The sequence below is a fragment of the Staurois parvus genome, unplaced genomic scaffold, assembly GCF_062004578.1.
Source record: "Staurois parvus isolate SC_StPar_1 unplaced genomic scaffold, SC_StPar_1.0 ptg000272l, whole genome shotgun sequence".
Taxonomy (NCBI): domain Eukaryota; kingdom Metazoa; phylum Chordata; class Amphibia; order Anura; family Ranidae; genus Staurois; species Staurois parvus.
In genome coordinates, this window is record NW_028318068.1 from 1,219,418 (window position 1) to 1,240,476 (window position 21,059).

A 21,059-nucleotide genomic window follows, 5' to 3' on the forward strand; every position below is an offset into this window, starting at 1 on the left:
TTGTTTTCTCATTTTGTCTCTCATAGTTGAGGTCTACTTATGATGCCAATTACAGGCCTCTCTCATCTTTGTAAGTGGGAGAACTTGCACAATTGGTGGCTGACTACATACTTTTTTGCCCCACTGTACCTTGCAGTGTTGCTCCGGGATCTCTTCTTCTCTTACCTTGTCCTGCGCTCCCGCGATGTCCCTCCTGCAGTGTCCCCTGTAATGTCCTCCGGCCGAAGCATCTGTCTTCCGGGTTCTGTTCCCTGCGACGTCGGGATGTACGGGGGACGGAACGGCGGGAAAATGTAAAAATGTCAAAAAGTGACATTCACTAAATACACTAAAATCACATAGTATAACATTCCTGTATCAAACCATTTCACATACATTTTGTCCTGTCCCCTGTCTGCATTTTTACTGTTCTTTCTGCCTGGAAACTGAGAAACGTCCATGGCGTCCAAAAAGCGTCCCTTTAGGTCAAAAGCGATTTTAGATCAGCTAGAGAACAGCGATAGTAAATCAGAACCACTTGCAGAATTGAGTGATAATGATTCGTGGGGGAAATTCCTCATCAGACACTGAAAACGATTCTGCGACTTTGCTCAGCGATGTGCGAACTTGGCGCTATATTTCACATTTCAGTGTTTTTGGTTTGATTATATTATTGAATTAAATGTATTATTATTATATTATTTTTTATGATTATTTATTAAATTATAATTTATGATTTCGTGTTTCAAATTTTATCATCCCCGGGATGTTTACTAGACTCTTGTTCGGACAGATTTCAGTGAGTTTTTCCTAAAAATTACAGGTCTACAATAAAAAAACAACATATTTCCATGCAAAAAAATGTACCGCTTTGAGCACAGAAATATGGACATAATCAGACCGCTAGGGAGGTTAATGGTTGAAGTGGACGGACTTTTGTCTTTTTTCAGCCAGACTAACTATGCAAGACTATGACCCAGTGTGCTGACATATGAGAGGTGCGAGATGCCGCAAGTCAGACTGTCTGTTTTGCCGCAGGGCGAGGAGTCTGTTCTGCCATTTGTAGATCTATAAAAAAGTTCTGCAAATTTGGATGCAGTTTTGGGTAATAAGAGACTTCAAGACCAAAAAGCATAAACAATGAAATCCTTTCAGCTGTGATGCAGAATTTCACCCTTCCTCTGTAGGCCAAATCTGGATGTCTGTATTGAGCAATTTGTCCCCATGCACCCCCCCCCCCCTTTGTAGCAGCTTGTAGTGCGTATAAATGTATAAAATGGCATTAGTGATGCAGTCTGCCACATTGCAAAATCCCTCCAGTAGGGGGGGCTCTTCATGGTTTCTTGCACTGGGGCCCTGAAGATTTGTAGTTACGCCACTGGTCCTAGATGAACATTGCCTTTAACCTCTTGGCGCCGGCAAATTTGCGGCCTCCCGGCGTCTGGGCCTTGACGCAGAGCGGCTGCACATTTGCGTGCAATTAAGAAAAACATATGTGCTGAGAGCACGTGCCCTGCTTCCTCCCAGCACACATGTCCGGTACTTACGGAAAGGTCCCGATCTCCTCTTTGGATCGGGACCTTTCCCGATCACGTGACCACCGTGACAGTGCATCACGGTGGTCACTTGACCCTAAAATCCAGCCCCGCCTCCCGGCTTCTGAAACCCTTAAAGGGCCGGGAGGCGCCAGTGCCAAGGGCTCCATTCAAACTGAACTGAGTGTGTTTTCAGACATTTTTTCAAGCGTTTTTTTTTTTTTTTTAAGGCATCTTTAAGCGTTTTTTTTTAGCAGATTTTCAAATATTATTGGCGATTTTTCAGATGTTTTTGCTGTGACCAATATAAATAGCTGCAGTTTGAGCTGAAAAAACACTTGAAAAAAACGCTCATTCCCACTGTTCAGGCATTTTGCCATTCAAATCCATGGGGATAAAATGCTCAGATCTGCCTGAAAAGTAGCCCAAGTACTTTCTCGAGTGACAGGCATTTTGCTACAGGCGATAGAACGCTCAAGTGTGAACAGGGGCCATTGGAAATAATGGGATTTTACTTGTTGAGCATTTTTGAGCGTCCAGCTGAAAAGCGCTCAAGTGTGAATGGGGCACCATGGACTTCAAGTAAGCAGCAAACAAATTAAAGGGCAACTCCAGCTAACACTTTCAGATAGTTACAACAGTTTAAATTCTATGGATAAAAAGGTGGCTGTTGTAAGCCCCCCCTGCAGTGTTCCTGTATATGGTTTCTCCCAACTCCTGTTAGGGTTCTTTCATAGGGGCAGCTGAGCCGTTGTTTTACCGCCACCATTACAGTCTGACACTGCTGTAAACATGCCGCAGTTATGATGCTTTGCTTCTCGCCTTCTAGCATTTTTAACTCGGTCTGCCGCGGCAACACCCCCTGTCAAACTCGCCTGTTGAGATAAATGGGGCTGCAGTGCAAATGCGAACCAAACTCTTAGCTTGCAGTTGTGGCATTGTCCTGTAATAAGAAAAAAAAAAAAAAGGTGTTAGGAGGCAGCATTAGTGCCTCCTTGTAACGGAACCAGACCCCGACTGCACGTGGGTATTTCCGTTAGACTCCCGCTTCCCTGTCCGAACACAGATCCACGGACACCACCGCTGACCAAACAAGACTAGACAACACCAGTCTTGAAAGAAATCAGGAAATAGACTGCTTTATTTTAACACAGGGACAAGATATATACATTAAAGGGAACAACCCCCCTCCCTGCATAATGACACAGGGTGGGGCAAACCAAATCTAGCAACAAGAGACACATCAGCAGACACCCCCCACCAAGCCAATACACAAACACATACATCCCATAATAGTTTGCTCCCAAGCAAGACACACAATAGAACAATGGGATACAACCACATGGCATTAAACAATGAACAACCCCCCACCCCGCCTATTCATGTCTACACAATAGCAGGACTTTCCACCCTGTAACCTTAACAGGCACAGGGTGACTTACACATAAGAGAGATATGGGGAGCTGAGACAGCGGTCTCCCCACTTCTCTAAAGTGAGCTGTGTTCCATGGGCCCCCCACCAAGCCAATACACAAACACATACATCCCATAATAGTTTGCTCCCAAGCAAGACACACAATAGAACAATGGGATGCACCACATGGCAGTAAACAATGAACAACCCCCCACCCCACCTATACATGTCTACACAATATCAGGACATTCCACCCTGTACCCCTAACAGGCACGGGGTGACTTACACATAATAGGGATATGGGGAGCTGACTCAGGGGTCTCCCCACTTCTCTAAAGTGAGCTGTGCTCCATGGGCCCCCCACCCAAAGTCACTCCTGTCACACTTCTGAATGCCTGTCAGCTGCGGCTTTACGGTCTACTGAAAAGTATTCCACACATAGGTCGCTTTTCAGAGGGCAGTAAGCACTGCTGCCCGTCTAGAAAAAAAACGTAGGCCCCGTTCACATGACGCGATTTGGAAGCATGGGCGCAATGATTCTGCCTACAATTCCAAATCGCGGCAAAACGCATGGCGTGCGTTTGGGTGCCATTATTCTGAATGGCACTCCATACGCGATGCGATTCTGCCACGATTGTCAATCACAGGAAAACACGCGTTTAAAAAATCTCAGTAACCTTCTCGCCCTAATAGGATTAGGAGCTTTTTTGGGCGACAAACACTCATTGAAGTGACTGGGCTGCCCTATGCGCTACACGCGGAATTGCATGAACATTGCGCAACAAAAGTCTCGAGTGGGAATGCTCACTCCTGCTACACCATATATGAACAGGGCCTTACTGTCGCTCCTGATGGACAGCTTGGGTTGCTTCTAAGGGCAGCCATGCACACTACAATCTGATTGTACGATCCCAGTACAGTCTCATTTACATTCACCAAAACATGACCTGAGGACAGAACTCTACAATCTACTTTCTGCCACTAGATGTCCTCAGTCTCATGGCCAGCATCATTCACAGTACTTCCTCTGATCCAAGGTTGTCCTGAACCCGCCCATCCTGTGACTGGTGAAAGAAGAAGCAGCACAGTGATGAGCTCATCTCTCTGTCACTCTGATCTCTCCTTCTATCAGCATGCCTCTTGTCCCTGAACTGTTTCTTCCTCTCACACTGCACAAGTGATGAGAAGATGCTAGTACCAGTTCAACGTCAGGTGCTTACACAGCTTGTATGTAAAAAATACATTTTATGATATAATAGTGACTAACAGAGCTTTATTCATTCATGTCTTCCATATTTGCCCAGAGTTCAAGTGTTACTAAACACAGGACCCGACATTCACTATATCTGGTATTCCCGGACCCCGCATTCACTATATCCGCTCTCCCCGGACCCCGCATTCACTATATCCGGTCTCCCCGGACCCTGCATTCACTATATCCGGTCTCCCCGGACCCTGCATTCACTATATCCGCTCTCCCCGGACCCTGCATTCACTATATCTGGTCTCCCCGGACCCTGCATTCACTATATCCGGTCTCCCCGGACCCTGCATTCACTATATCCGGTCTCCCCGGACCCTGCATTCACTATATCCGGTCTCCCCGGACCCTGCATTCACTATATCCGGTCTCCCCGGACCCTGCATTCACTATATCCGGTCTCCCCGGACCCTGCATTCACTATATCCGGTCTCCCCGGACCCTGCATTCACTATATCCGGTCTCCCCGGACCCTGCATTCACTATATCCGGTCTCCCCGGACCCTGCATTCACTATATCCGGTCTCCCCGGACCCTGCATTCACTATATCCGGTCTCCCCGGACCCTGCATTCACTATATCCGGTCTCCCCGGACCCTGCATTCACTATATCCGGTCTCCCCGGACCCTGCATTCACTATATCCGGTCTCCCCGGACCCTGCATTCACTATATTTGGTCTCCCCGGAACCTGCATTCACTATATCTGCTCACCCCGGACCCTGCATTCACTATATTTGGTCTCCCCGGAACCTGCATTCACTATATCTGGTCTCCCCGGACCCTGCATTCACTATATCTGGTCTCCCTGGACCCTGCATTCACTATATCTGGTCTCCCCGGACCCTGCATTCACTATATCTGGTCTCCCCGGACCCTGCATTCACTATATCTGGTCTCCCCGGACCCTGCATTCACTATATCTGGTCTCCCCGGACCCTGCATTCACTATATCCGCTCTCCCCGGACCCTGCATTCACTATATCCGGTCTCCCCGGACCCTGCATTCACTATATCCGGTCTCCCCGGACCCTGCATTCACTATATCCGGTCTCCCAGGACCCTGCATTCACTATATATGGTCTCCCCGGACCCTGCATTCACTATATCTGGTCTCCCGGGACCCCGCATTCACTATATATCTGGTCTCCCTGGACCCTGCATTCACCATATCCGGTCTCCCCGCACCCTGCTTTCCCTATATCTGGTCTCCCACAGTACACACAAAATGCAAATGGAATTATTTTAGTAAATATAAACTGCTAAATACCTTTTCTCATCAGCAGTTAGAGCAGTCTTGTGGCTTTTATCAGAGTCCAGCAGAGTACTGGTTAAAGTTTGTAGGAGGAGTTTTCTTTCTGCTCTGGGAGGATGCAGGACCCCTGACCTCTGTCTGGACAGTGCTGATTGGCCCTATGCTGATCACATGCACTCTCCCAAGAAAAAAAAAACAAAATCTCTAGCAATACACACCAAACTGAGCATGTGCAAATGCCTATGGTTCAGTCTGTCTTATCAGGAGATAAGAGATGTTTGCTTTGAAAAAGGGAGGGGCAGAGAAGACAGGATCAAACAGCCTTTTTACACAATGCAGAGGATTAACCCCTTAGGTTCCACAGTGAGTATAACAAGCATGCTTTACTGCATCTACAGACTGATTGTACTGTTGGGGGTTTAGTCACACGTTTTGCTTTAACGAATGTGTTTCACTGTTGTATGTTTAGCTTAAAGTATAATCTGTTGTCACGTTAGATCACTTCGGGATGGCGGCTCGGCGGGCTATAAAAGCCGTGCTGGTGGATCTTAGTGGCACTCTGCATATTGAGGACACCGCGATCCCTGGAGCTCAGGAAGCTCTCAAAAGGTGAGTTTCTTACACAACATGGCATCCCGCCTGTCATCCACCCACCCAAATGAGTTTCGCCCAAAGAGAGCATAATCATGGAAACCTGTGAGACATAGGGGGCAGTGTTTTGGGAAGTCAGTGGAGGTGTCCAGGTGGCTGTACAACCACCTTATTGCTTTCTCCTGCAAGCCAACAGTCAGTTTGTTAGACTGAGACGCAGGCCCCTGCTGTCAGTTGTCACATAAAGCTTCAAAAAAGCATGTGAGCTTCCTTGGGTCAGAACTGGGATATAAAACCACTTGTGGACCACCCGCCCGCAATGTACTGTGGAGGCAAAGCAACGTACCCGCCTACTTCCTCTGTGATTGTACTCAGCGGGAGCCTGTTAGCAAGTCCCGGGCAATGATTCTTGGCCGAGACCTTCAGATCGGCTGTGTCCAATCACAGCCCTCAGCTATGTGTTGACAATCAACACAGAGCTCTGTACAGAGGGATCGATCTCGCTGTTTCTCTGGATGGGAAACTCAAAGGACATTAGTAAAAGGCAGCACACTTTACACACATTACACATTGTTAGGCAAACATTTAACCTCCTGATCGTCCTAGATGGTAATCCCTTCCCAATCAGTGTCGTATAGTACTATCACTGTATTAATGTCACTGGTGATGTCAGTGTCAGAAAGCGTCAGATTGCTCACCACACTAGCGCAGTCCCATTATAAGTTGCTGATCACTGCCCTTAGTAGTGTATACAAAAAAAATAAAATACAGTATATATACCATATAGTTTGTAGGCACTATAACGCTCATGCCAACCAATCAATATATACGTATTGGGATTTATTATTTATTTCAGGTACTTATTTACGCAGCACTTTACATATATATTGTACATTCACATCAGTCCCTAATCCTCAAGGGGTGTACAATCTAAGGTCCCTAACTCACATTCATACATACACATACTAGGGACAATTTAGACAGGAGCCAATTAACCTACCAGCATGTCTTTGGAGTGTGGGAGGAAACCGGAGTACCCGGAGAAAACCCACGCAGGCACAGGGAGAACATGCAAACTCCAGGCAGGTGGTGCCATAGTTGGGATTTGAACCAACGACCCGAGTACTGCCAGGCGGATGTGCTAACCATTTAGCCACTGTGCTGCCCATTTTTTTTAATCAAAGACATAGCAGAATACATTTTGGCCGAAATTTGCGAAGAAATTAGATTTTTTTTGGATATGTTTTATAGCACAAAGTAACAAATATTGGTTTTTTTCCCTAAAATGTTCGGTCTTTTTTTTACTTTTCAAAAAATAAAAAACCCAGTGGTGATCAAATACCACCCAAAGAAAGCTCTATTTGTGTGAAAAATTTTTTTATGAATTTTGTATTTCAATGTTTTTTAATAATTTGTAACAGTTTATAACGGGAGCAACAAATCACGCCCACACAGGGGATATCAATGGCACATACAAAAATTTGAATAAACAGTTCTCTAACACTAACAGAGCAAAAGGTGCGCCCACGCAGGGGCTATCAATGGCCCATAAATGACAAAACATTAGTAGAAACTAATGCCGGCCATAGACGGTTCAAAAATCGGCCGATTTTGCGTCCGAAAGATTAATCGGCCGATTTTCGCACTTAGTGGGTTAATTGGTCGGCCGGTTTTCGGGTTTTTTGCACTTTTGGATTATCGGTCATGTTGGAAAATTTTTGGAAAACGACCGATTTTCTCAGCAATGATGGCCAAATCGTACGATGGTTTTCACAAAAAAAAAAATATGCGCATGAGCCGTGACCTGGAAGGAACAAAAGTTTTGGCTGTTATATGGGGTGAACTTTATGACTCGGTCGGCCGATTTTTGCAATCGTTGGTGGTTATGTCGGTTTAACGAACGACCGATTTTCGCAGCAATGATGGCCAAATCGTATGATCGTTTTAACGAAAAAAAATATGCGCATGCGCCATGACCTGGAAAGAACAGAAGTTTTGGCTGTTATATGGGATGAACTTTATGACTTGGTCGGCTGATTTTTGTAATCATTTGTGGTTATGTCGGTTTAACGAACGACCGATTTTTCGCTTACCGGGCGAAAAAACATGCGGTTTTTGAGCCGTCTATGGCCTACATAAAAGGCAGCTATCCACTGCCACACCAAAAACAAACAAAAAAAAAAGCAAAGGAAGGAGGAGTACACAAGAAAAAAAATACCAACACCAAGAGCAGGGGTCCAAGAACAGGGGTCCAAGAACAGGGGTCCAAGAACAGGGGTCCAAGAACACCAATACCGAGCAACATCACATCCCCAGACTGGCCGAGGGGAGCGTGGGAAAGGCATATTGCAACCACGGCTCCCATATATGAATTTTGTTTGGGTACAGCAATGCATGACCGCACAATTACTGGTTAACCCTTTGAGGACAGTAAGATTTTGGAACGCCACAAGAATCAATTTTTTTGTTTTTAAAGTTTGTACACTTCAGTTGCTGTAACTAAGCCATTTCATGAAATAATTGGCAAAAAGCTAGATCCATTTGTTGTTTGTTGATAAGAACTAATATTTTGACTCAAACCAAAAAAAAAAAAGTTTTAAGTTCTTAATCAGATGATACACACAATTAAAAACATGGGACAAATACGTCCCTTGGTCCTCAAAGGGTTAAAGTAGTGCAGTGCTGTATAGCAAAAAAAATGGCCTGGTCATGAAGGGGTTAAAATCTTCCAGAGATTAAGTGGTTTTAAAGGGAGTGCTCGAACAACACATTCAATCTCAGTTGAATGTCTATGGAGCCAAAAATGCACAATTCTGCTCATGTACTACAAAATAAAGCAGGAAAAACTTGTGAGCGTGAGCAGAAAAAACATTCACGTTCCTTGTGAATGGGGGCGAAGTGTAAAAAGTTCGACTTACCTGTAAAAAAACATTTCTCAGCTCGCCCTTCTATTTCTTGCTTTAGGTTACGTGGCGCTCCTCTCGCCATACGCTTCGTGACCAATACCACCAAGGAGAATAAGAGGACCCTTCTGGAGAGACTGAGGAAGCTGCAATTCGACATCAGCGAGGATGAGATCTTTACTTCGCTGACCGCAGCCCGGAACTTAGTGGAACAGAAGGGCGTCCGTCCCATGCTGTTGGTGCATGACAGTGCTCTGCCCGACTTTGAAGGTATTGGACCTTTTGGTTTTATACAGCCAACAGATCTCTGGTTCAATGGCATATCATCCATGTGTGCAGGGTGTGCAGCGCACACGGGCCCCAAGGGAAAGGGGGCCCACTGTGGCCTGTCACACACTGCCCACATGGACTAAAAAAATATACAAACAAGTCCACGGGCAACATTTTCCTGGGCCTCAAGTGGCGGTGCTGCTACTGGCACAATGGAACTTTGGAACAATTTTCTACAATTGGTGGACAGTTGGTGGCAGCCGGCCACATTTGCCGATGCTTAGATTATAGTTCCGGCCGCCCACAGCCAGCTTCAGGTGCCTGGCGGAGTGATATCTGCTTTGGCTGCCTCGCTAAACCAGGACGGCGGGTCTGTGCCGGGTGTGTTTGCGGCTCACCAGTGAACACAGAAGCTTGGCTTCTATGTCTGCAAGTGACAGCGATCCTCACCCTCAGGGCCGGCAGATCCACAGAACCTTGCTGCCCTCCTTCCACCTCCATCTCCCCCATAGCACACTGCAGAGGTCACCATGTCTAGAGATGGCTGCAGAAAGAGCTGCGAGGAGGAGGCGGAGCATGTCTATAGCCAGCTGATGGTGAAACTCCAGGTAGAAGGGGAGCTCACCATCCATGCCCAGAGATACCGCCAGGAAGCTCCAGAATGTGTATGGGGAGGTAAGCTGGTGGGATGTTAGGAAGACGTTAAGGTGGTGAGGTGTTAACATGCATTCATAAGTGTGAATGCACCCCATGTGTGATCAGTTGTGAGAACCTAGTGATTTTCCCCCCCACCCCCATGTTGAGGGCATGTGACCTGCTATGGTTCAGGAGGGGGGGGGGGGAGCTAAGGGTCTGGTATGGATTTTGGGGGGGACCCCACTCCATTTTTTTTAAAATTTCAGCATGGGGGTCCCTTCAGGTCTGGATTGGATGTTGGTACGGATTATTTTTTAATTGCCGGCGATTTATTTATTTATTTACATTCAGCTGTCAGTGGGGAACCCCGCTGACAGCTGATGGCTCATAGGTTGTTAGGGACTCGGCGGCCACCCATTCCTTAACAACCTATGACAGTACTGACAGATACCAGTGCATACCTCAAGCCTGGACCACTACTTCATTACTGCATGCATTTAATTATTTATTTCCTTTTGTGAATTGACTTTAAGGTCTTTTTATGCGGTATTTACTGAGTATTTTTGCTATTTTAGGTAAATACCGCATACTAGCAATGGTGAATTGACATTTTCAGTATCACATGCGATATGTGGTCATGTATCTGACTTAACTCATGCAATAAGCTTTAGTGAATTGTACCCAATATGAGGTATAATGTAATATAAAATAATGTAATACAAGGCATAATATTATATATTATGAGATCTAATGCAAGGTATATTATGAGGTATAATAAACACAAGGTATAGTATAATATAATATGAGTATAATATAATGCGAGGGATAATATGAGGTATTCAGTAATAAAATATAATATGAGGGATAATATGAGGTGTAATATAATATAATGCGAGGGATAATATGAGGTATACAGTAATAAAATATAATATGAGGTATTATATAATATAATGCAAGGTATAATATAATATATGATATGAGGTACAATTATAATTTGAGGTATAATACATAAAATATAAGGTATAATATAACATGATATAATACAATATGAGGTATAATTCGACGTATAATATAATGCAAGGTATAAAATATAAAATATTGTAATATAATACGAGATATAAAATATAATGTGAGGTATAATGTAAGCCTTATATTATAAGGTATAATATGACATATAATATGAGGTATAACATACTATAATGCAGGGTATAATGTAATACGTGGAATAATATGACATAAAATATAATATAATGCGAGGTATAATATAATATAATGTACTGTATAATAAACTATAATGCGGGGTATAATATAATACAAGGTATAGTATGACGTAAAATATAATATAATGCAAAGTATAATATGAGGTATAATATGAGGTATAACATAAAGTGAGGAATAGAAGTATTTGAACACCCTGCGATTTTGCAAGTTCTCCCACTTAGAAATCATGGAGGGGTCTGAAATTCACATTGTAGGTGCATTCCCACTCTGAGAGACAGAATTAAAAATAAAATTCAGGAAATCACATTGTATGATTTGTAAAGAATGTATTTGTCTTGCACTGCTGAACATAAGTATTTGAACACCTGAGAAGATCCGTGTTAATATTTGGTACAGAAGCCTTTGTTTGCAATTACAGAGGTCAGACGTTTCCTGTAGTCCTTGACCAGGTTTGCACTGCAACAGGGATGTTGGCCGACTCCTCCACACAGATCTCCTCTAGATCTGTCAGGTTTCGGGGCTGTCGCTGAGCAACACGGAGTTTCAGCTCCCTCCAAAGATGTTCTATTGGATTTAGGTCTGGAGACTGGCTAGGCCACTCCAGAACCTTGATATGCTTCTTACGGAGCCACTCCTTGGTTATCCTGGCTGTGTGCTTCGGGTCGTTGTCATGTTGGAAGACCAAGCCACGACCCATCTTCAATGGTCTGACTGAGGGAAGGAGGTTGTTGCTCAAAATCTCACAATAAATGGCCCCATTCATCCTCTCCTTAATACAGTGCAGTCGTCCTATTCCCTTTGCAGAAAAGCACCCCCAAAGCATGATGTTACCACCTCCATGCTTCACAGTAGGGATGGTGTTCTTGGGATGCAACTCATCCTTCTTTTTCCTCCAAACATGACAAGTGAAGTTTAGACCAAAAAGTTCTACTTTGGTCTCATCTGACCACATGACTTTCTCCCATGCCGCCTCTGGATCATCCAGAGGGTCATTGGCAAACTTCAGACGGGCCTGGACATGTGATGACTTGAGCAGGGGAACCTTCCGTGCAATGCATGATTTGAAACCATGATGGTGTAGTGTTCTGCCGACAGTGACCTTTGAAACTGTGGTCCCAGCTCTCTTCATGTCATTGACCAGTTCATCTCTTGTAGTTCTGGGCTGATTCCTCCCCTTTCTTATCATCAGTGATACCCCACGAGGTGAGATCTTCCATGGAGCCCCAGTCCGAGGGAGACTGACAGTCGTCTTTAGCCTCTTCCATTTTCGAAAATTGCTCCAACAGTTGATCTATTTTCACCAAGCTGCTTGGCAATTTCCCCGTAGCCCTTTCCAGCCTTGTGGAGGTCCGCAATTTTGTCTCCGGTGTCTTTTGACAGCTCTTCAGTCTTGCCCATGGTAGTAGTTGGCGTCTGACTGACTGTGGGGTGGACAGGTGTCTTTAAAGAGCTCAGACAGGTGCTACTAAGTTAGATTAATGAGTGGAGTAGAGGTGGACTTTTTAAAGGCACAGTAACAGGTCTTTGAGAGCCAGAATTCTTGCTGTTTCTTAGGTGTTCAAATACTTCTGTTTAGCAGTGCAAGACAAATACATTCTTTAAAAATCATACAATGTGATTTCCTGAATTTGTTTTTTTAAAATTCTGTCTCTCAGAGTGGGAATGCACCTACAATGTGAATTTCAGACCCCTCCGTGATTTCTAAGTGGGAGAACTTGCAAAATCGCAGGGTGTTCAAATACTTCTGTTCCTCACTGTACTATAATGTGGAGTATAATATAATACAAGGTATAGTATGACATAAAATATAATATAAGATATAATATGAGGTATAATCAGCTATAATGTGGGGTATGACATGAGATTGAACATAATGCAAGGTATTATATGAGGTATAACATACTATAATGTGGGGTATAATATAATATGAGATATAATATGACGTAAAATATAATATAATGTGAGATATAATATAATGTATAATAAACTGTAATACGGGGTATAATATGAGGTATAATCAGCTATAATACGGGGTATAACATGAGAATGAATACAATATGAGGTATAATCTAATCCAGTGGTTCTTAACCTTTTTGGAGGTACTGAACCCCACCAGTTTCATATGTGCATTCACCGAACCCTTCTTAATTGGAAAAATAAAATATGATTTTTAAAATTCAAAACATAGGTATATATTTATACATAGGTGCACAAAATGAACAAAACCATTAAGAACAAAGAACAAAACCATTAAAACATGATTTTCACACAAAAACAAAATAATGAATATTTACCGCAAATCAGTGTGACTTCTGCTGTTGTCTTTCAGAGGCCAGTTCAGAAATGCGCGGCATTACCTTGGCAAGTGCCACTCTCATGTCATTTTCGCAACAAAGTCTGTTCCTTTTCTTCGTCTTTATGTCCAGCATCCTCGAAAAGGATTGCTCGCAAAGATATGTTGTAACAAACGGTATGAAAATTCATCCCCCATAGTAATTCATCCCCCATATAGTAATTCATCCCCCATATAGTAATTCATCCCCCATAGTAATTCATCCCCCATAGTAATTCATCCCCCATATAGTAATTCATTCCCCCATATAGTAATTCATCCCCCCTATAGTAATTCATCCCCCATATAGTAATTCATCCCCCATATAGTAATTCATCCCCCATATAGTAATTCATCCCCCCTATAGTAATTCCTTCCCCCTATAGTAATTCCTTCCCCATATAGTAATTCATCCCCCATAGTAATTCATCCCCCATATAGTAATACATCCCCCATAGTAATTCATCCCCCATATAGTAATTCATCCCCCATATAGTAATTCATCCCCCCTATAGTAATTCATTCCCCATATTAATTCATCCCCCATATTAAGTTCCCAAGTCCCCCCTGTGTCAATTCACTTACCTTTGCTCCGCGCGTTCCTCTCGCTGTATTCCCGCGCCGTTCCGGTCTTCAGGGCGGACTGTGAGAGGAGCCTAGCTCCTCTCACGTTCGTCACGCTGCCCCGCCTACACACATCCTGACAGCCAATCACTGGCTATCAGGATGTGAGTGGCAGCGAGACTGGCCAATCATTGCATTTGAGTCCCTGCCGCCCGAGAGGAGGGAGGGGAGCGGGCGCCCGGCACACAAGAGCCGCGGCTTGCCGACCACTGGGCATGTCATCACAAATCATATGAGTCAAGTGTGGGTCACCTCCGCCGAACCCCCGAGACTGACTCACCGAACCCCTGGGGTTCGATCGAACCCAGGTTAAGAACCACTGATCTAATCTAATATAATACAATATGAGGTATAATATAATATAATACAAGGTATAATCAGCTATAATGCTGGGTATAACATGAGAATGAATATAATACAATACAATATGAGGTATAATACAATATGAGGTATAATATAAAGTATAATATAATACAATATGAGGTATAATATAATACAATACAAGGTATAATATAATACAATATGAGGTATAATATAAAAATATAATCAATATAAAGAATACTACCCAGGTATTTTTCATCGTCTTTAAATGGTGAATCCCATTTAGATACATTGGGGTATGGACCCATTGACATCCCGGTGAAGAAGGTAATGAGAATCCTGTTGTAGCGAGAACCGAGGAAAGGTGCGTTTCCTATAAAGACTATTTTAATATCGGTCGGAGAATGAAAGTTTTTTTTTTTTTTTTTGCATTGATGAGAATTTGCACCTTGGGCTTCGTACTGAAGCATGACTAACTGATAGGCTGCATGTACAATTCAATTACTGGCGAATCTTCTCCTAGTGACCTCTCCGTTCTGTGCTCCCAGGAATCACCAGCGACGGTCCCAACGCAGTGCTGATAGGATTAGCTCCGGAGCACTTCAACTACCAAACCATGAACAAGGCCTTCAGGTGAGTGCCGTCCTGATTGCGGCTCGCCGTCCCTATAATTGGCCGGATACTGTTTTACCGAAGGATTAATTCTGTTCTGCGCTCCGCCGGGACCTAGTGAGGCGCGTAATACCGTTCTATCAGCGCTTTAATAAGAAATGTGTATAAAGACGCCAATATTCGTGCCCCAGTTATCAGGCTTTCCGGCAATTAGCTTCTCATTTCCGATTTGTGAGTTAAAGGAAAAGTATTTGCTGAAAGGGAACTAATCCCACCTTGTCACTGAGCTCTTCGTATTATAAGTTATGTCTGACGGTCATTTGATTGTGATTGGTGATTGTCACACATCTGTATTAGAGTGGATTCTTGCCATCATTGCTGCACTAAGGCCTGGTTTACACTTGTAGTTGTGGGGAGTGGTAAAAATAGGCAATTGAGCTGCATTTTTACCTCCCCCTATAAGTTGCAAAAGCAGTCATATGGGAGTATCTAGATGCCACGGCTGCGATGCTTTGCATCCCTACATGGCAAAAATGATCCCCCCTGACACGTTTGGAAGACAATAAAACCCACTGATTGCAACCCATTCAAGTGAATGGAGCCGAGCTGCAACTGCAGGCAATGCAAGCAATTTAGGCGTTAAATAGGCGGTGAGGAAACAACATAATGCCTTTTCACTGCTTGTCAAACACCCTCTGAAAAGTCATCCACCATGGATCACTCTTCAAAGGGCAAGCTCAAATGTAAACAAACCCTAACACTACGAGAAACTTAAGATACATTGTTGCAACCGCTATAAATGTAAAAGCACTGTCAAAGAAATAGCGGAGCTCTCTGCAGGGACACTTTTTGCCGGACTGGAATTCTTCTTCTTCTTCATCCTCTTCTTCTTCTTCCTCTTCTTCTTCATCTTCTTCATCCTCTTCTTCTTCATCCTCTTCTTCTTCATCCTCTTCATCTTCATTCTCTTCTTCTTCATTCTCTTCTTCTTCATCCTCTTCTTCCTCTTCTTCTTCTTCCTCTTCTTCTTCTTCCTCTTCTTCTTCTTCCTCTTCATCCTCTTCTTCTTCTTCATCCTCTTCTTCTTCTTCTTCTTCATCCTCTTCTTCCTCTTCCTCTTCTTCGTCATCCTCTTCTTCTTCATCCTCTTCTTCATCCTCTTCTTCTTCTTCATCCTCTTCTTCTTCTTCTTCCTCTTCTTCTTCTTCTTCATCCTCTTCTTCTTCTTCATCCTCTTCTTCTTCTTCTTCCTCTTCTTCTTCATCCTCTTCTTCTTCTTCATCCTCTTCTTCTTCCTCTTCCTCTTCTTCTTCTTCATCCTCTTCTTCCTCTTCCTCTTCTTCTTCTTCATCCTCTTCGTCTTCTTTTTCTTCTTTTTGTCTTCCTCTTGCAGGTCACTGCTCATGCGCAGATTTTTTATCGATAAGAAGATCAGCTGGTTTGCCCATAATTGCTGTGAAAATCGGCCGATCTTTTTCCAACTTTACCGATAAAAAAAATCTGCCAAAATACCGAAAAACGGCCGAACAATTAACCCACTAACCATCCGAAAATCGGCTGATTTTATTTTCGGAAGAAAAATCGGCCGATTTTCGACCCATCTATGGCCTGCATCAGTTAGCCTCCATTCACACTTGTGCAACTTGTCATGTGACTTTGGATGCATAGAGTTGCATGAGAAGTCGCAGCCCATATATTTCAATGGAAGCCGTTCAAATCTATGTGACTTAAAGTTGCACTTAAAGCTGACCTCCATTGATACGACTTTAATGCTACATCAGTGCCATAGACTGCAATGTAAACTCTCAAAAGTCATATGAAAGTCGAGTCTTAAGGTTATCAATGTGACAACAGTCAAAGCCAAAGTCACCAGCCAAAGTTGCATCCGAGTCTCACCCATCCAAAGTTGCATCAAAGTAGCAATGGAAATCATCAGGAACGGTCCGGCATTCGGACTGTGTGCACAGCTGTCCTTCTGACAGAAGCCAGTCTAAGTACCAGCTTTTGTAAATCAGAGCTGGGGGTGCTTACCAGTCTTTAAATGTGTTGCCTGCATTTGTTTTCTTTTTTTAGTCTTTTTTTCCCTCTGTTTTCACCCGGTGATCTAGCTAGTAGCACACCTCCTGTATTAGAGCGCCTCCACTCTGGATGAAGGAGCACAGGGGGAACAGCAGACAGCAGCATTGTCAGTCTTGGGGGAGGGGAGTGTTAGATAACAATAAAAGAAAATATTTTGGGTTTAATGCTGCTTTAACATACACTATATTGTCAAAAGTATTGGGCTGCCTGCTTTTACACGCACATGAACTTTAACCTCCTATCGCCTGCCATATAAGGAAATGACGGGCACAATAACGTTCCCTCATTCTAGGAGGACGTCATATGACATCCTCCTACTCCTAACTGCACGTACGCAGCTCTGGGGGCACACAGCGTGGCCCCCGGACACAGCGGATCACCGATCAACAGAAAGAGCCGAAGACGTTGGCTCTGTCATGTGATCAGCTGTGTCCAATCACAGGTAATCGTATGTAAATAAGGAAATGCCGGTTCTCTCCTCACAAACTGTCACACTGACAGAGGAGAGGAGAGGAGAGCCGGTAATCGGCATTACTCAGAGGGGACATCTACATAGATCATCAGGGCACCTGCCAATGCCCATCAGTAACACATCAATGCCACATATCAGTGCCTACCAGTGCAGATCAATGCCATATATCGGTGCCTTTCAGTGTCACCTATCAGTGCCAGTCAGTGCCAACTATCAGTGCTGCCTATCAGTGCCTGTCAGTGCTGCCTATCAGTGCCATATGAGTGCTGCCTTTCAGTGCTCATCAGTAATGCCTACCAGTGCCACCTACCAGTGCCTCCTCATCAGTTCCGCCTATCAGTTCCGCCTATCAGTGCCCATTAGTGCAGCCTATCAGTACCCATCACTGCAGCCTCGTTAGCGCACATCAGTGAAGGAGAAAAATCACTTATTTACAAAATGTTATATCAGAAACTAAGAAAAAAAATTTTTTTTCAAAATTTTCAGTTCTTGGTTTGTTTAGCAAAAAATAAAAAACCCCGAGGTGATTAAATACCACCAAAAGAAAGCTCTATCTGTCACAAAAAAATTATAAAAATTTCATATGGGTACAGTCTTGCATGACCGTGCAATTGTCACTCAAAGTGTGACAGCACTGAAAGCTGAAAACTGGCCTGGGCAGGAAGGGGGTATAAGTGCCCTGTAGGCAAGAGGTTAATGGCCTCCCACTCTTAGTCCGTAGGGTTCAATATTGAGTTGGCCCCGCCCTTTGCAGCTATAACAGCTTCAACTCTTCTGGGAAGGCCGTCCACAAGGTTTAGGAGGGTGTCTATGGGAAGGTTGGACCATTCTTCCAGAAGCACATTTGTGAGGTCAGGCACTGATGTCGGGGGAGGAGGCCTGTCTCGCAGTCTCTGCTCTAATTCATCCCAAAGGTGTTCTATGGGGTTGAGGTCAGGACTCTGTGCAGGCCAGTCAAGTTCCTCCACCCCAAACTGGCTCCTCCATGTCTTTATGGACCTTGCTTTGTGCTCTGGTGTGCAGTCATGTTGGAACAGGAAGGGGCCATCCCCAAACTCTTCCCACAAAGTTGGGAGCATTAAGTTGTCCAAAATGTCTTGGTATGCTGATGCCTTAAGAGTTCCCTTCACTGGAACTAGGGGGCCAAGCCCAATCCCTGACAAACAACCCCCACACCATAATCCCCCCTCCACCAAACTTTACACTTGGCAACTGCCAAACCCAGACACATCCATCAGATTTCCAGACAGAGAAGCGTGATTGGTCACTCCAGAGAACACATCTCCACTGCTCTAGAGTCCAGTGGCTGTGTGCTTTACACCACGGCATCCGACGCTTTGCATGGCACTTGGTGATGTAAGGCTTGGATGCAGCTGCTCGGCCATGGAAACCCATTCCATGAAGCTCTCTACGCACTGTTGTTGTGCTAATCTGAAGGCCACACCAAGTTTGGAGGTCTTTATCTATTGACTCTGCAGACAGTTGGCGACTTCTGCGCACTGTGTGCTTCAGCATGCGCTGACCCCGCTCTGTCATCTGACGTGGCCTACCACTTGGTGGCTGAGTTGCTGTTGTTCCCAGTTGCTTCCACTTTGTTATAATCCCACTAACAGTTGAGCGTGGAATATTTAGTAGCCAGGAAATGTCACGGATGGACTTATTGCACAGGTGACCACCTATCACGGGACCACGCTTGGAGTCACTGAGCTCCTGAGAGCGACCCATTCTTTCATAAATGTTTGTAGAAGCAGTCTGCATGTCTAGGGGCTTGATTGTATACACCTGTGTCCATGGAGGGGATTGGAACACCTGAATCACATGATTTGAACTGGTGTCTCAATACTTTTGGTAATATAGTGTATATTGATAAAATTATTTACATTCTCATCTAAAGAAACAAATAATAGAAACAAACAAGTTATGCTGCTAATTCCTTAGAAAAAAAGTGAAAATGTTATCTGTAGCTGTATCACTTCTATGGCCTGATAAGGGTTTTCAGATAATCGCTGCATCCTTGGTATGCCCATAATCGCATTCTCGCCTGCAGAGGGAGACGAAGGTCATCAGGGTGCATGGGAAACCCTCCCCAATTTTATCTAATCTCCCAGCCGCGTTATCTTATCACCCCTGATAGAACCTGATGTTCTCAACTACACAGCACTTCTCTATAACTTGTATACGGTATAATTCCACCACCACCGTTCCCTATATAGGAGAGCGTGATGGAAGGTGGGGGTGAACCCCGGTCTGATGCAGGTCAATGGTCCCGCTGCCGTTATGCCGGGGTAATAAACTGACACTGAGCTGCAATCTTATGTATCCTGACGGTTGTTGATACCGATCTGGGATGCAGGTTACCAATCTACAGGAAGATTGACAGCAGACAGAAGCTTGCAAGTAGAGCTGCTTGCGTTCTTCTAGGGGTGGCTTGAAATGCCTAAAAGGATGTGCAGTGGGGATCGAAAGTTTGGGCACCCCAGCTAAAAATTTGTATTAATGTGCATAAAGAAGCCAAGGAAAGATGGAAAATCTCCAAAAGGCATCAAATACAGATTAGACATTCTTATAATATGTCACCAAAAGTTAGATTTTATTTCCATCATTTACACTTTCAAAATAACAGAAAACAAAAAAATGGCGTCTGCAAAAGTTTGGGCACCCTGCAGAGTTAATATCTTGTACTGCCCCCTTTGGCAAGTATCACAGCTTGTAAACGCTTTTTGTAGCCAGCCAAGAGTCTTTCAATTTTTGTTTGAGGTATCTTTGCCCATTCTTCCTTACAAAAGTCTTCCAGTTCTTTGAGATTTCTGGGCTGTCTGTCACGCACTGCTCTTTTAAGGTCTATCCATAGATTTTCAATTATGTTGAGGTCAGGAGATTGTGAAGGCCATGGCAAAACCTTCAGTTTACGCCTCTTGATGTAATCCCCCGTGGATTTCGAGGTGTGTTTAGGATCATTATCCATTTGTAGAAGCCATCCTCTCTTTAACTTCAGCTTTTTCACAGATGGCATCAAGTTACCATCCAAAATTTGCCGAAATTTTATTGAATCCATTTTTCGTTCTACTCGTGAGATGTTCCCTATGCCACTGGCTGCAACACAACCCCAAAGCATGATTGATCCAACCCCATGCTTAACAGTTGGACAGAGGTTCTTTTCATTAAATTCTGTGCCCCTTCTTCTCCAAACGTACCTTTGCTCATTCCAGCCAAAAAGTTCAATTTTAACCTCATCGGTCCACAGAACTTGTTTCCAAAATGCATCAGGCTTGTCTATATGTTCATTTACAAAGTTCAAACGATGATTTTTGTGGTGAGGACGTAGAAGAGGTTTTCTTCTGATGACTCTTCCATGAAGACCATATTTGTACAAGTATCTCTTTATAGTGGAATAGTGTACCACAACTCCAGTGTCTGCCAGATCTTTCTGGAGGGATCGTGCAGTCAAACGTGGGGTTTGAATTGCTTTTCTGCGAGCTGTTCTGTCTGATATTTTTCTTGGTCTTCCAGATCTTGCTTTAACTTCCACTGTTCCTGATGACTGCCATTTCCTAA

The 21,059-nt window shown here is 44.0% G+C and overlaps 1 protein-coding gene across 2 annotated transcripts in view; it reads left to right on the forward strand.

Moving 5' to 3' along the window:
* The window catches only part of HDHD2 (haloacid dehalogenase like hydrolase domain containing 2), a 77,630-nt gene that overhangs the window by 6,990 nt on the left and 49,581 nt on the right, over positions 1 to 21,059 (forward strand). For both annotated transcript variants that reach the window (XM_089681594.1, XM_089681593.1), the window contains exons 2-4: positions 5,941 to 6,052; positions 8,999 to 9,207; positions 14,890 to 14,974. In XM_089681594.1, the coding sequence (XP_089537720.1) occupies positions 5,952 to 6,052; positions 8,999 to 9,207; positions 14,890 to 14,974 (395 nt within the window). In that variant the 5' untranslated portion in view covers positions 5,941 to 5,951. The remainder of the gene's footprint in view (positions 1 to 5,940; positions 6,053 to 8,998; positions 9,208 to 14,889; positions 14,975 to 21,059) is intronic.